The sequence below is a fragment of the Elephas maximus genome, chromosome 24 (assembly GCF_024166365.1).
Source record: "Elephas maximus indicus isolate mEleMax1 chromosome 24, mEleMax1 primary haplotype, whole genome shotgun sequence".
Lineage (NCBI taxonomy): Eukaryota > Metazoa > Chordata > Mammalia > Proboscidea > Elephantidae > Elephas > Elephas maximus.
The window spans coordinates 62,649,517-62,665,565 of record NC_064842.1 but is presented as its reverse complement, the minus strand read 5'-3'; the positions used below and the strand labels follow the sequence as shown (position 1 = coordinate 62,665,565).

The window sequence follows — 16,049 nt, the reverse complement described above, 5'->3', positions numbered from 1 at the left end:
TCCATGTGACTTGGTTAAACCACAGCCTCTTATTTTGCATATGAGGAAGCAGAGACTTGAAGAAGTTCACTGACCTTTCCAAGGTCAATTCTAGGACTAGAACCTGCAAGTTATTCCTAATTTATTGTTCATTCTCAAATGTTTGTATGACCTTACCTCACTTCCAGTTATATGTGGGAAAAAATATTTTTGTCAATTCTTTTTAGAAATGAGAGTGTATTTTAACTCTTGATTATTTTACTGTTTAAAATCCCTCTTTTTTTCCTAAGATTTACATTTTGGAGTCCAGTGATTCACATGATATTGTTTTTAGATGATTTTTGTGGGATTTGACTTTATTTCAAAGGATTTGGGTAGAAGTGCACGCTGTAAAATTTAGTAGCTTCCTGTGTGCTTCTTGAAAGTGGTGTCTAAAATCTTTATTTGTTGTCCTCTGTTCCTTTGGTCAGGAATGAGAAAACAAAAATGAAACCCTAATAAATAAGGTTCCCAGGTGTGTTATGTAATCCTTTAAAAAAATAAAATAAAAATTCAACAAAGTGATGCCTGTTGCTCTGCCGTGGCTTGTATTTTGTGGTCAGTTTCACAGTATTCCAAAGAAATATGATGCTTTCTTCTTAAAAATATTTCTGTGTCATGAGAATTTATACAGTAATGATTGTTGTACTTGCACAATTAGTAGTTAGTTTTTGTGGGGTTTGATTTTTTTTTAATTTACATGAGTATTGGCTCTTCAGGAAATTTATTTCAAAGATCAATTTATTTAATATAATGGAAATAAATAATAACTGAGATGTTAAAGTAAGTTCACTTATAATACATGCATACATAATAAGCCAAAATAAGTGTTCAAAATGTTTCCAAATGAAAGCCTTCTAGATCTCTAAATAAAACAAATTGCGTTCACAAATTCTCTTGGTACTGGTTTATTAGGACTTGTGTCAGTTCTAACTGGTTGACCATCTGATTCTGATTGGTTGTTGTGCCATACTGATTTTAAATATTTTGATTACCACCCCAAACTTAAAGTTCATCTAGTCATCTGATAAAGCTATTTCATGAGAGGCGAAAGGGAGTCAGAAGCTTCGTAGTATCTTACCCAAAGGCACACAAAGATTAAATGCAAGATCCAGGCTTATGCTTCAAATTTCCCGAGACCTGTTTATACTATTTGTTTATTAAATCAATCTTCTTCTCGAATAGAATGCCAAGAACTTCATTTCAGCTCACTTCAATAGTAATGATAAAACTTCTGATGCGTCAGAGTCCCCATTAAAGAAGCTCAAACTTCGCACTCGTATGGATCTGTGATAAGGTCTAAAGTCACCTTCTTGTAGTCCTGTTATGCGTTATTGAATCTCTGTAAGCCTGTTTTCCCGTTCATAAAATGGGCATAACATCTTATCTTAAGTTACTGCGAAACTAAATAAGATAACGTAAACAAAGCGTTAGTGGAGCGTGGTTGTCAGCTGCCATGGAGCCAGCCCCCGACTCCTGGAGACCCCATGCGCAACAGAATGAAACACCATCCCCAGGACTGGTTGCAAACGGAACCAATGGGATCCATAGGGCATTCATTGGCTGAGTTTTGGAAGTAAATTGCCAGGCCTTTCTTCCGAGTCCATGTTGTTAGCCTGGAAGCTCCTTAACACACAAGCCTTCACCGACAGACAGGTAGTGGTGAATTGGCCAGAATTGAACCTGGGACTCCTGCACGTAAGGCAAGAATTCTATCACTGAACCACCAACCACTCCCATCTGACTCATAAAACGCAGCTAGGAAATGTCAGTTCCTCTTCTGCCAATCAAAACAAACACAAAAAAAACACTGTCATTATTCAAACAGTGTGTGAAAACCCAAGTAACAAAAAAAAGTTTCCCAAGTACTTGAAATTAAACTAATTGTATATTTTTTAGGAAGAAATAAACTATTTAAAAGGGATTATGAAATGCTAACTAATAAACTCATTGTGTAAAGACGTACATAGGTATTGATACACATATATAGGGAAAATATTGAAGTTGTATCTGTATTTTTAAAAAAGAAATAATAGTTAATTAATATCCTAATTGCTTTCAAAGTTAACTGCACTCAGTTTTTATATTTGAAGTAAAGAAATTTTGTTTACGTTAGTTATTAGTTAAACGGGAAAGAAATAATGGTGTTGGATTTTGCAAATCCATGCAAATTCACAAACCTCTTTATTTCCTTGCAATTACTAATTAATACTTTCATAAAGTGACAGTTTTTATAATGAGAGTTTTCATAAGGGTAGGAGGTCATAGCCTCATAAGTCATCAACTTTCTTATTAGAATTAACGTTAGGACTCTGATGAATGAATTCATTTTTCTTCTACTCACTAGCATCAGTTATTTTTTATGATTGTTGAATTTATCTTTCTTTTATTACTTATTAGTTTCAGCAGGTTTTCTTTTGGTCTATGCATTATTAATTATGCCCTTGATCCATTTTCCTGTCATGTTCATTTTCTCTTATTTTTTTGAACGACTCTATTTATTATGCCAGTTCTATCAGTGGGTGTTGGATAGGTAACAATCTTGTGTTTATTTAAAAATTTTTATGTCCAGCTATATGGTTAAAGCTATCAGTTATTTCCATCACATTTTCTTAATGTAATTTTTAGCATAGATAGGCTTTTTCTATTTAGCAGTCAGATAAGAAGTTTCATACATTTTATCCTGTTTATGGATTCATTTTTCTAAGTCCAACTCTTCATTCATCTGTACTTTGGGAGTGTAATATAAAAAAGGTATGTCTCCTACTTTTATGAATATTTTCCATTTTGTAATGTTTCTCAGTACTTGCCTTTCAATACAGTTGTGACGGTTTTCCTCGCCAATTAAATGTCTCTCAGTGACTAAAAAGATTATTCTGTTAAAAGCTTATGATTGTAGTTATGTTATTTATCAACTGCTCACCTCTTTGGAAACCCTGGTGGCGTAGTGGTTAAGTGCTACAGCTGCTAACCAAAAGGTTGGCAGTTCAAGTCCGCCAGGCGCTCCTTGGAAACTATATGGGGCAGTTCTACTTTGACCTATAGGGTCGCTATGAGTCGGAATTGACTCCACGGCAACAGGTAAGATATAGTAACCACGTTAGTGCAATAAGCATTCTTGCCAATTTATGTAAATGAGCCAACACAATACCGCTAAATGTGCAATCAATTTATTCTTTACATTTCCTGTTTCCTTTTAAACCATCTTTACTGAGAGCAGCAGCAGATCAATCTGATATTTATATAAAATTAAATTTGCAAACAATATACAGCATTAGACCCCCTACATTAGATAATGGTTCATGGGATTTTATTTAGCTTGTAACATGGCTGAGTTCATGTCAGGATGAATGGCATTATCACAATACAGATGTTAATTCTGACTTCTAGGGATTTAGTTGTGTACTGTAAATACACTTTTGTGACAGAAATGAATATTACTGAAATTCATGAATTTCCTAGACCGAGGCAATCATTTTGATAAATGATCTCTACTAGAAAAACCACAAATAGAAAGAATCCCTTTTTTAGTTTTAACTTGTAAAAGGATCGATGTAGCATAAGGACTTAACTTTGACTTTGTCATCAATGACCATAGTACTTCTAGTTACACAGAGAAAACGTTCAACATCTTTGTTTAAACATATGATTCAATAATATTAAATACTGGTGCAAGAATTTATCTGTCACAGAGGGCAGCATGAAGAAATTGAAATGATATCAACTTAAGAAAAAAAAATTTTTTTTTAAACTTAAGAGGATGGGTCAAATTAAAAAGGCAATGATTCCAGCCAGGGTATTTATCTGCGATTAATAACGAAGAATTATAGACTCAACTCTGCTACGTAGAAGTTATGGGTGCTTGAGCTACTTTATCTGACTGGAACTCTATGACTTTTTCAGATCTAAGAGTGATAAAATAAAAATAGCCAGAAAAAGATATACACTAAAGAGTTTTCAATCCCACAAATCTCAGTGGTGTAAAACAATGAGAGTTTTTTTCTGGGTTGCAAAAACACCACTGGAAATTCAGGTGACTCAGAATGGCTTTCCTCTATTCCTTGGCTCAGCAATCCAGGCTTGACATTTGTAACCTCCCATGTGCTTCCCCAACCACTAAAACGGGAGAAAGAGATCAGAAGGGGTTTGTATCAGCAGGTAAACTGTCTGGCCTGGATGACCCTCCTTTAAGAAGCAGAGAAGTGCCCAGAAAGGGAGGAAAGCTAGGAGTCTCTATTATATGCACTATCATTTACTACTACTGGGATTATATAGTACTGGTATAGTATTTGTGGACAATATACAAGAATGATAATCTGCAAACAAAAACAAACATCAGCGTCTTAAAAAAATGTTTATGACTCTTGATTCAGTAATAAGTTTTCCATAAACATTTTGAAGTACATTATGAAAAGCCATGCTAAAAAAATTTTAACCATAGATTCCGTAGCAGTGTTATGTATAATAGCAAGGAATAATGTAAAACCTCAACAATTAACAGCGAAGTATTCAAAATAAATTGTAAATCCAATAATTGAAGACTTTTAAAAATTAACTATGGCACTATATTTATAAGGTGTAACAATTTGGGGTTGTTTAAAAAGTCACAAATTTAATGACGGGAGAAATTTAATCAATATTACAACAGTGACAGTCTTTGGAAGGCTTCTGTTTTTATGCTTCTACGTATCGAGCATGTTTTTCTTTAGTGTGTAAAGAGGGTTGAGAATGATCAACAGGAAGAAGATAAGTCAGGGAGAAGAGTTATCTAACTGGGGATAAATACCTGGGAAAATGTAGGTGCTATAAAAAAAATAAATAAATAATAATTTTTTTTTTTTTATAATTCTGTTTACCTGGGATTTTCTTCTCTTACACCAGGCAGACTCCTACTCATCCTTCAGCACACATATTAGATATCGCCTCTTGATTGTTACCCAATTCTGCTTCCTCAGCACACTGTATTACCTTTTTTTCCAAATTAAAACATGTATTATAATTTGGTGCTTCTTTATATATATTTTCCTAAAGACTCTGTATTTCTTATAGTACAAGTTAATACTATCTTCTTTTTTTGCATATGCAGAAGTATATTAAACTGTCTGTTATATAAAATGCTTTGGGTACCTATGTGCTAGGTGAATAGGGTGCCTGAGTGAATTAATAACTTTATAAAGTAAATGCAATAGATTAAATAATTTCTAAGGAATCTTCCAGGCTTATGATTCTTTGACAATCTGCAGATAAGTAAATATTTCAGTTATAATAAATATTTGTTCAATATAACTGTTGAGTAAATAAAATGAAAAGTGATTTACCTTCATTTTAATTTTATATAATTCATTTTTTTGCATTGGTACATATATTTATTTATTGATTTGTTGATCTATTGATATATTAGGGGGAATGTTTTCATTCTATGTATATATATCCCTTGGAGAAGATTGCCCTTATTCATTATCCTAATTTGGTTCCCTATGCTTAAGATTTCTAAAAAAACAGTAATCATTAGTTTTTCATTTTGCAAGGCTTTCTTCACATAAGTAACTTTCAAATTCACTAATGAAGTTTCTTTATTCCTAAGTGAGAGGATCAATTCAGTATCTTGGTAGATTTATGCCATAATGTTTCTGATTTAGATAATTGAAATACAAATTGTTTTTATGATTATGAGTACATTCTGTTGTTCATAACAAGTGCAAATAACAATTTCTGATTAATGTTAACAAAAATATCACTTTAAAATTAATCTTGTTAGCAGTGTTTAGTTTTGGAAATGCGAACTAAGTCAACTTACTTCCTTTCCCTAGAAGTGCTACCACTGTGTGACATTGTGTTTCATTTTGTAACCCATCTGCTACTTAGGCCAGATATGCATTTTCTGGATGCAATCTGTTGGTTTCCCATGGTTTACTACATGGTGGGCTCTATTGACAAGTAGGTGACACGGCCTTTGCACACTTACTGGCGTGCTGTCCTGTGATTTGTCATGTGCTGTGCCTCGTTGCTGCATGATGAGTGTACTTGGTCATGTCGGTATTGCAAAGGTGGTATCTTTTGCATGTCAAGCTTATGTTCTTGTGTTATACATTTTGCACCTGAAATTCCTAAACAGTACCCTAGTGCTGAAAAAGAAAACCTTGCTGCATGTCAATTTGGTCAAGTTTGCTCAGTTTCTAAAATTATTTCAGTTTTGCGCCTTTTGTAAGAACATCATCATTAGCGTCGACATACTGATAGAGGAAACCTAAAGGTTCAGCATTGTGTTGCATTGATAGCATTAACGTAATTTCTGGAAACTTCAAAATAATTTTGAAATGCTCATGGTAAAAGTCAGACATGAATTGAAGCATGTACTTAAAAGTTTACTTTATTCTAGTCACATATACCAGAGTCTGTAATTTCTAAATTATTTGTTAATTAAAAGGTCAAGTATGTGCAATGCATTAGGATCGAAGTACAAATTCTTACATATGCATCAAGGTGACCTTATACAAATATAAAAAAAAAATCAGAAAAATAATACACTGGAAATAATATAAAATGTTACTTTTCCATTAAAAAAAAAAAACTTTCAGCTAGAACCTTTTAAAATAAATGGCAAAATTTAACAATGGAGAACCTTATGGCTTTTATTGTATCCTGTAGATTAGAAAAAACCCTACGTTTTGTAATTTTGAAAGTGTTTATTGACTGTGGACACATTAAAGATCAAACGCCGGATTAAAACGTGTTTAGCCTTCAATCTACATACCGTCACTTACATCATCTGTTGTCTTATTACTAACCAATTAACTGAAACGTAATTTAGGTATACTAAAACTTCTACCGAAATCCGTGAAAGTCGAATTCAAAATAAAATCCACCCTTATTTTGTAACCACCGATGTTGCTTTGAAGTGACAATGCTCTGTTAGACTAATTAGAAATATAGTATATTTAAAAAATAAAGAATAAATCTCCTATCAGCATCTTCTCATGTAAACTGTGAAGTAAATATTTCCCTATAAAAGTGAGAGGTACTTGCAGAGAGGAAAAGAAAAACAGAAGGCATCAAATCCTGTAATTTTTGAAGCTGGGTGATACGGAGGTTCATTACACAAGTCTCTTTTGTATATATTTAATATTTTCGATTAAAAAAAAGACTCTATGAACAAATGAAAAGGTACTCTCAAGCACTTCCTTGCACTCCTACATTCACATTCTAGTCCTCCTTAGAAAAAGTGGGTGGAAAGAGGGAGGCATTGCCAGATTATGTGACAATTTTTCCATCCAGATTGACCTCTTTCCTGTACTGCCATCTGGTGGCCAAACTGTGTAAAGCAACCGTGCTGAAGTAAAAATAAGGCATTTGCCTTGCTAAAAAAAAAAAAAAAAAAAAAAAAAAAAAAATTTGCCTTGCTAGGTAGAGTAAAAAAGTAGTGGGGAAAATTATGGTAGATACGAGTTAAAAGTCAGGAGCTTATTTAAAAAGGTTAAAATACAATGCAGCAAATATTCAATAACTAAAAACTAATATTTTAAAGTTAAAACATGAACAAAAAAGTTTGATTTTTCAGAAATATTGTAATTTTTTGTATTTTCTATACATTACTCATTTTTTAATCATAATTACTATAATAATTTTCCAAGTTTAGGTGTAAGCTACAGCAGCCGATGTTTTGAGGATGGAGTTCACTGACAAAGAGGGTTTTAGGTTGTTAGCTACTTACCACAGACACTTTGCTAGTGAAATTTTTGTGAAGTATAAAATTCAACTTCATTACGTTATTCTGGTGGAACATTCATCTTTCCTATCTTAAATTCTATCTGTGTATCTTTATCTAGTCAAGCTTGCCTTCTGCCAAATTATTTTTTCCTATTCTATGTCAATAATTGCAATAGTTTGTTTTTAAATGCAGTAAAAAGAGATTGTAGGAGCTGACATATGAGAAAGTAGTTTACAGTTATAATAACGTGGTGTGAAAGGGTACAATTTAGGTTTCTTTTTTAGGGTCCATAGTGAGAAACATCACATTCATTTTCCATCTACCTCTTTTTTTTTAAATGTATTTTTATAGATGTAAGAACAATTCCGAATTTCCTAGATCAAAGAAGACCCAAGTATTTATAGAGATTTAAACTTGAAGGTCATCCATCGTATTGGTTGGATATTATGGACCTGGCACCTCTCTCCATAGGAAATGTATTTAGAATAACATTCTATTTCCACAGTCCTGGCCATATAATCTCTAGCCATAGAATCTCATTTTTTTCTGGAGGATTTGGACTTACGGCTTTTGTAATACTCTCTCGCCTTATAAGAGGGAAAGACCTGCCTTCCCATAAAAGGAACATAATTCCCTCTAAAGAGACTTGGTTTATGCAACCAATCATACACTTTGAAAAGATCCTCAAGGGCTTGACTTCTCAACTTAAAACTCTAAAAGAAACTAAGGCTCTTTACGTTTTGCACTTCCAATTTTACCCATCTCTTCTTGCCTGTCTTCAATCATCTCTGTGCCTAGAGCATTCCTGCCCGCCTTCAAGTTCAGTCTCCCTCATCCAATTCAATCCTATTTTTTTAGTTTGTATGAAGCGGAGGCAATGAGAATAATAAATTCCCTGTTTCAGCTTCAGTGGAAACTTTTTTTTTTTTTAATTCACTGGAAGAATAATAGGAGAGAGCGCTGACTCTTATTGCTCATAAGAAATTGTACCCTAGCTTAGCGGTTGCTTAAGGCAGCCAAAAAAATCAGGTTATTCAAACTCATACTCAAAAATTTTAGGCTGGCTAGACTATAGGCTTGAACACAACAGATATTATATACTATACACATGCTCATGACTGTGTATAAACAACCTGTAACATAACTCTGCCATAAAAACTAATAGATACTTAAATGTAAATATTTTGTGGTAATGTTTATTTATTAGATTTGACCATCAAAACTAATACAGAAAGTATTCATTTATGCTTTACTAGGTGTATCTTAGGGTTAAAAATGCAAGTATTGCATCTTTGAGTGTGTTAATTGTAAAAAGAAAGATCTAAAATGTTCTATTTGATTATAAAATGGATATTTTCATTATTTTAATTATATAACTAATTAAAAAAATAGATATTATTAAATAAAAAATCTTAATGCACATGTTTTGAAACAGTTGAAATCTAATGAAATGTGAAGAATCCAAACATACGATTTATTCTATATCAACAGAGAGTACTGTATTATTGTTCCCATCAATATCTACCTGTACATTCTTTGTATAGGCTCAGGAGATAAGCAAAATGTAGCATTGATCCTAATGTTTTGATTTATTTAAAACCCTTTTTTCTCCGCTTATTTTTATAAAAGTCTAGATGATTTACTCAGGTGTGGAGTGACTTTTGCTGCCAACATGGTGGTTGTGGATAAAGAAAGTACCATGAGTGCCGAAGAAGACTACATGGCAGATGCCAAAACGATTGTAAATGTACAGACCCTTTTCAGGTAAATCTCTGAATAACCCAACCCTGTTGGTTACCTGGTGGTAAACATGCGTGAAGTATTTGACTCTGACTCTGTGTGAGAAATGAACATGAGGTGCTTGCACTGAATTTCCAATCATTCATGCACTCACTTGATCATAAAGCAGATACTTCTTAACACCAAATATGTAGCAGTCATGGTTTATGGCAAGCCATCTATGTTTTAAATTTGATGTTATGCCTAGCAGTGACCAAACATGCATTTACATAACTGGGTAACTAAGACAGAAGGATTGCAAGACTGTGAACAGGTAATTTACCCATGTGAGAAGCCCTAACTTTATCCTCTCTTCCCTGTGTTTCATTAAATAACCTCGCTCCAGTGTGAATTTTCAGTATGATCATCTTTGGGTGAGAATGAGCAATCCTGACCAGAGAAAGATCCATGCAAGAAGCAACAACAAAATTATCTATACACCAAGACATATTCTCCCTTGAACTGATTCTCCTTAAGATCATTTGAAAATTTAAATATCTGGAAGGTTATTTCAGTTTTGGAACTTTTGCAGAAACCTAAAGGAAATCTGAGCTACCAAATTATGAAAGTGAATGAAACAATTTCCATTCTGTCACCCCCCGCTTCACACCATCTTCCTATTTTCGTATTGAAATAAGGCACATATTGAGGTAAATTATCTCAGGTTATAGTTTGAGTTCAGAATTCAGAACAGCCTAGATGGGAGTCCCAGCACAGCTGAAAATTTATTGTATGATCATAGGCACATTACGTTCCTTGATTAAGCTTCGGTGTCATAATTATAAGGTGGTGTGAGATTTAGAAATATATAATCCCTTAGCAAATACCCAATAGTCTTTAATTATTCAGTAAATGTTACTTACTCACTGCCGTCAAGTCAATTCTGACTCATAGCGACCCTATAGGACAGACTAGAACTGCCCCATAGAGTTTCCAAGGAGCGCCTGGCAGATTCAAATGGCTGACCTTTTGGTTAGCAGCTGTAGCACTTAACCACTACGCCACGAGGGTTTCCTCAGTAAATGTTAGGAACTATAATTATTAGCAGTATAATTATCACTTTCATGTGCCAGATTAGAAAAGTCAGAGACCTTGGAACCTTATAGCAGCAAACTTCGTCTGGGACAACCTCTATCCCAAAGGTCCCAGGTTCATTGGAGATGATATTCAAATCCTCCTGCAGACTTATTAACTTTGTGACCTTAAGTGTGTTTCCTAACCCCCCTGAAACTCAGTTTCCCTCACCTGTAAAATGCATGTGAAAAATAATCAACCCACCTTGTTAATGTAAGGATTCAAGATCAAGTATGTAAAGAATCTGTCATAGCATGTGGGAAATGTAAGTACTAAGTTAGACCTACCCCAGACTTGCACGGGAACCAGTTGTTCAGAAGAGGAATACACACAATAAAGTTACTAAAATACAGCAGCCCACTTGGAATATAGCTAATGTGTTACTAAACTGTATTAAGTATTAATCTAAAGGTAGCAAAACACATATTTGAAATACGACAGATGTGGAGCATTTTTTTTCCTCCAGAGGATAGAAAGGAAATTCTAGGTTCGAAAATTAATTCAGAGGGGTGAGATTTATAGGCAATTAATTTAAGTAAAATAATACTTTTTGATCCCATGCTTGGCAAAAGTTAATTATAGTTTTTTTAAATAATTTTTACTGTGCTTTAAGTGAAAGTTTACAAATCAAGTCAGTCTGTCACATATAAGCTTATATACACCTTACTACATACTCGCATTTACTCTCCCCCTAATGAGTCAGCCCGCTCCCTTCTTCCAATCTCTCCTTTCGTGATCGTTTTGCCAGTTTCTAACCCTCTCCATCCTCCCATCTCCCCTCCAGACAGGAGATGCCAATACAGTCTCAAGTGTCCACCTGATACAAGTAGCTCACTCTCCATCAGCATCTCTCTCCAACCCATCGTCCAGTCCCTTCCATGTCTGATGAGTTGTCTTCGGGAATGGTTCCTGTCACGGACCAACAGAAGGTTTGGGGACCATGACCACCGGGTTTCTTCTAGTCTCAGTCAGACCATTAAGTCTGGTCTTTTTATGAGAATTTGGGGTCTGCATCCCACTGTTCTCCTGCTCCCTCAGGAGTTCTCTGTTGTGCTCCCTGTCAGGGCAGTCATCGGTTGTGGCTGGGCACCATCTAGTTCTTCTGGTCTCAGGATGATGTAAGTCTCTAGTTCATGTGGCCCTTTCTCTCTTGGGCTCATAGTTATCCTGTGACCTTGGTGTTCTTCATTCTCCTTTGATCCAGGTGGGTTGAGACTAATTGATGCATCTTAGATGGCCGCTCGTTAGCATTTAAGACCCCAGACGCCACAGGTCAAACTGGGATGCAGAATGTTTTCATAATAGAGTTTATTATGCCAATTGAGTTAGAAGTCCCCTTAAGCCATAGTCCCCAAACCCCTGCCCTTGCTCCATTGACCTTCGAGGCATTCAGTTTATCCTGGAAACTTCTTTGCTTTTGGTCCAGTCCAGTTGAGCTGACCTCCCCTGTATTGAGTATTGTTCTTCCCTTCACCTAAAGTAGTTCTTATCTACTAACTAATCAGTAAATAACCCTCTCCCACCCTCCCTCCCTCCCCCCTCTCGTAACCACAAAAGAATGTGTTCTTCTCGGTTTATACTATTTCTCAAGAACTTATAATAGTGGTCTTATACAGTATTTGTCCTTTTGCATCTGACTAATTTCACTCAGCATAATGCCTTTCAGGTTCCTCCATGTTATGAAATGTTTCCCAGATTCGTCACTGTTCTTTATCGATGTGTAGTATTCCATTGTGTGAATGTACCATAATTTATTTAACCATTCATTCATTGGTGGACACCTTGGTTGCTTCCAGCTTTTTGCTATTGTAAACAGTGAATATTGTTTCTGAAATAAACATGGGTGTGCATATATCTGTTCATGTAAAGGCTCTTATTTCTCTAGGGTATATTCCGAGGAGTGGGATTTCTGGGTAGTATGGTAGTTCTATTTCTAACTTTTTAAGAAAATGCCAGATAGATTTCCAAAGTGGTTATACCATTTTACATTCCCACCAGCAGTGTAGAAGAGTTCCAATCTCTCCGCAGCTCCCCTCGAACATTTATTATTTTGTGTTTTTTGGATTAATGCCAGCCTTGTTTTTTTTTTTTTTTTTTTTTTTTGGAGTGACATGGAATCTCATTGTAGTTTTAATTTGCATTTCTCTAATGGCTAATGATCGAGCGCACTTTCTCATGTGTCTGTTAGCTGCCTGAATATCTTCTTTAGTGAAGTGTATGTTCACATCCTTTGTCCATTTTTTGATTGGGTTGTTTGTCTTTTTGTGGTTGAGTTTTAACAGAATCATATAGATTTTAGAGATCAGGCGATGGTCAGAGATGTCATAGCTGAAAAAATTTTCCCAATCTGTAGGTGGTCTTTTTACTCTTTTGGTGAAGTCTTTAGATGAGCATAGGTGTTTGATTTTTAGGAGCTCCCAGTTATCTGGTTTCTCTTCATCATTTTTAGTAATGTTTTGTATTCTGTTTATGCGTTGTATTAGGGCTCCTAAGGTTGTCCCTATTTTTTCTTCCATGATCTTTGTCTTTTAAGTCTTTATGTTTAGGTCTTTGATCCACTTGGAGTTATTTTTTGTGCATGGTGTGAGGTATGGGTCCTGTTTCCTTTTTTTGCAAATGGATATCCAGTTATGCCAGCACCATTTGTTAAAAAGACTATCTTTTCCCCAATTAACTGACACTGGGCCTTTGTCAAATATCAGCTGCTCATATGTGGATGGATTTATATCTGGGTTCTCAATTCTGTTCCATTGGTCTATGTGCCTGTTGTACCAATACCAGGCTGTTTTGACTACTGTGGCTGTATAATAGGTTCTAAAATGAGGTAGAGTGAGGCCTCCCACTTTCTTCTTCTTTTTCAGTAATGCTTTACTTATCTGGGGCTTCTTTCCCTTCCATATAAAGTTGGTGATTTGTTTCTCCATCACTTTAAAAAATGTCATGGGAATTTGGATTGGAAGTGCATTGTATGTATAGATGGCTTTTGGTAGAATAGACATTTTTACTATGTTAAGTCTTCCTATCCATGAGCAAGGTATGTTTTTCCACTTATGTAGGTCCCTTTTAGTTTCTTGCGGTAGTACTTTGTAGTTTTCTTTGTATAGGTCTTTTCTATCTTTGGTAAGATTTATTCCTAAGTATTTTATCTTCTTGGGGGCTACTGTGAATGGTATTGATTTGGTGATTGCCTCTTCGATGTTCTTTTTGTTGATGTAGAGGGATCCAAGTGATTTTTGTATATTTATCTTGTAACCTGTGACTCTGCCGAAATCTTCTATTAGTTTCAGTAGTTTTATGGAGGATTCCATAGGGTTTTCTGTGTATAAGATCATGTCATCTGCAAATAGAGATACTTTTACTTCTTCCTTGCCAATCTGGATGCCCTTTATTTCTTTGTCTAACCTAATTGCTCTGGCTAGGACCTCTAGCACAATGTTGAATAAGAGCAGTGATAAAGGGCAGCCTTGTCCGGTTCTTGTTCCCAAGGGAAATGCTTTCAGGCTCTCTCCATTTAGAATGATGTTGGCTGTTGACTTTGTATAGATGCCCTTTGTTATGTTGAGGAATTTTCCTTCAATTCCTATTTTGCTGAGAGCTTTTATCATGAATGGGTGTTGGACTTTGTCAAATGCCTTTTCTGCATCAGTTGATAAGATCATGTGGTTTTTGTCTTTTGTTTTATTTATATGGTGGATTACATTAATGGTTTTTCTAATATTAAACCAACCTTGCATACCTGGTATAAATCCCACTTGGTCGTGGTGGATTATTTTTTTGATAAGTTGTTGAATTCTATTGGCTAGAATTTTGTTGAGAATTTTACATCTATGTTCAAGAAGGATATAGGTCTGTAATTTTACCTGGTTTTGGTATCAGGGATTTGGTGGCTTCATAGAATGAGTTAGGTAGTATTCCATCATTTTCTATGCTTCGAAATACCTTTAGTAGTAGTGGTGTTAACTCTTCTCTTAAAGTTTGGTAGAACTGGGCAGTGAAGCCGTCCGGGCCAGGGCTTTTTTTTGTTGGGAGTTTTTTGATTACTTTTTCAATCTCTTTTTTGTTTTGGGTCAATTTAGTTATTCTACTTCTGATTGTGTTAGTTTAGGTAGGTAGTGTTTTTCTAGGAATTCATCCATTTCTTCTAGGTTTGCAAATTTGTTAGAATACAATTTTTCATAATAATCTGATATGATTCTTTTAATTTCAGTTGGGTGTGTTGTGATATGGCCCATCTTGTTTCTTATTTGGGTTATTTGTTTCCTTTCCTGTATTTCTTTAGTCAGTCTGGCCAATGGTTTATCAATTTTGTTATTTTTTTCAAAGAACCAGCTTTTGGCTTTGTTAATTCTTTCCATTGTTTTTCCGTTCTTTAATTCATTTAGTTCAGCTCTAATTTTTATTACTTGTTTTCTTCTGGTGCCCGATGGATTCTTTTGTTGCTCGCTTTCTATTTGTTAAAGTTATAGGGACAGTTCTCTGATTTTGGCTCGCTCTTCTTTTTGTGTGTGTGCATTTATCGATACTAATTGACCTCCGAGCACTGCTTTTGCTGTGTCCCAGAGGTTTTGATAGGAAGTGTTTTCGTTCTCGTTGCATTCTATGAATTTCTTTATTGCCTCCTTAATATCTTGTATATCCCAGTCTTTTTTGAGCAGAGTATTGTTCAGTTTCCAAGTATTTGATTTCTTTTCCCTGATTTTTCTGTTATTGATTTCCACTTTTATGGCCTTGTGGTCTGAGAAAATGCTTTGTAATATTTTGATATTTTGGATTCTGCAAAGGTTTGTTTTATGACCTAATATGTGTCTAGTCTAGAGAATGTTCCATGTGCACTAGAAAAAAAAGTATACTTTGCAGCAGTTGGGTGGAGTGTTCTCTATAGTTGATGAGGTCAAGTTGGTTGATTGTAGCAATTAGGTCTTCTGTGTCTCTATTGAGCTTCTTACTGGATGTCCTGTCCTTCTCCGAAAGTGGTGTGTTGAAGTCTCCTACTCTAAGTGTGGAGGTGTCCATCTCACTTTTCAGTTCTGTTAAAGTTTGTTTTATGTATCTTGCAGCCCTGTCATTGGGTGCATAAATATTTAATATGGTTATATCTTCCTGATCAATTGTCCCATTAATCATTATGTAGTGTCCTTCTTTATCCTTTGTGGTGGATTTAACTTTGAAGTCTATTTTGTCAGAAATTAATATTGCTACTCCTGCTCTTTTTTGATTGTTGTTTGATATATTTTTTTCCATCTTTTGAATTTTAGTTTGTTTGTGTCTCTAAGTCTGAGGTGTGTCTCTTCTAGGCAGCATATAGACGGATCGTGTTTCTTTATCCAGTCTGAGACTCCCTGTCTCTTTATTGGTGCATTTAGTCCATTTACATTCAGTGTAATTATAGATAAGAATGAGTTTAGTGCTGTCATTTTGATGCCTTTTTATGTGTGCTGTTGACAATTTCATTTTTTCCACTTTTTTTGCT

The 16,049-nt window shown here is 34.9% G+C and overlaps 1 protein-coding gene and 1 long non-coding RNA gene across 5 annotated transcripts in view; one reads left to right on the top strand and one right to left on the bottom strand.

Annotated features, from left to right (window-relative positions):
• The window catches only part of LOC126066822 (uncharacterized), a 917,409-nt gene that overhangs the window by 139,307 nt on the left and 762,053 nt on the right, over nucleotides 1-16,049 (bottom strand). The gene's annotated exons all lie outside the window — the stretch shown is intronic.
• The window catches only part of KCNT2 (potassium sodium-activated channel subfamily T member 2), a 571,079-nt gene that overhangs the window by 428,353 nt on the left and 126,677 nt on the right, over nucleotides 1-16,049 (top strand). For all 3 annotated transcript variants that reach the window (XM_049868194.1, XM_049868195.1, XM_049868196.1), the window contains exon 20: nucleotides 9,356-9,490. In XM_049868194.1, coding sequence (XP_049724151.1) covers nucleotides 9,356-9,490 — 135 coding nt within the window. The remainder of the gene's footprint in view (nucleotides 1-9,355; nucleotides 9,491-16,049) is intronic.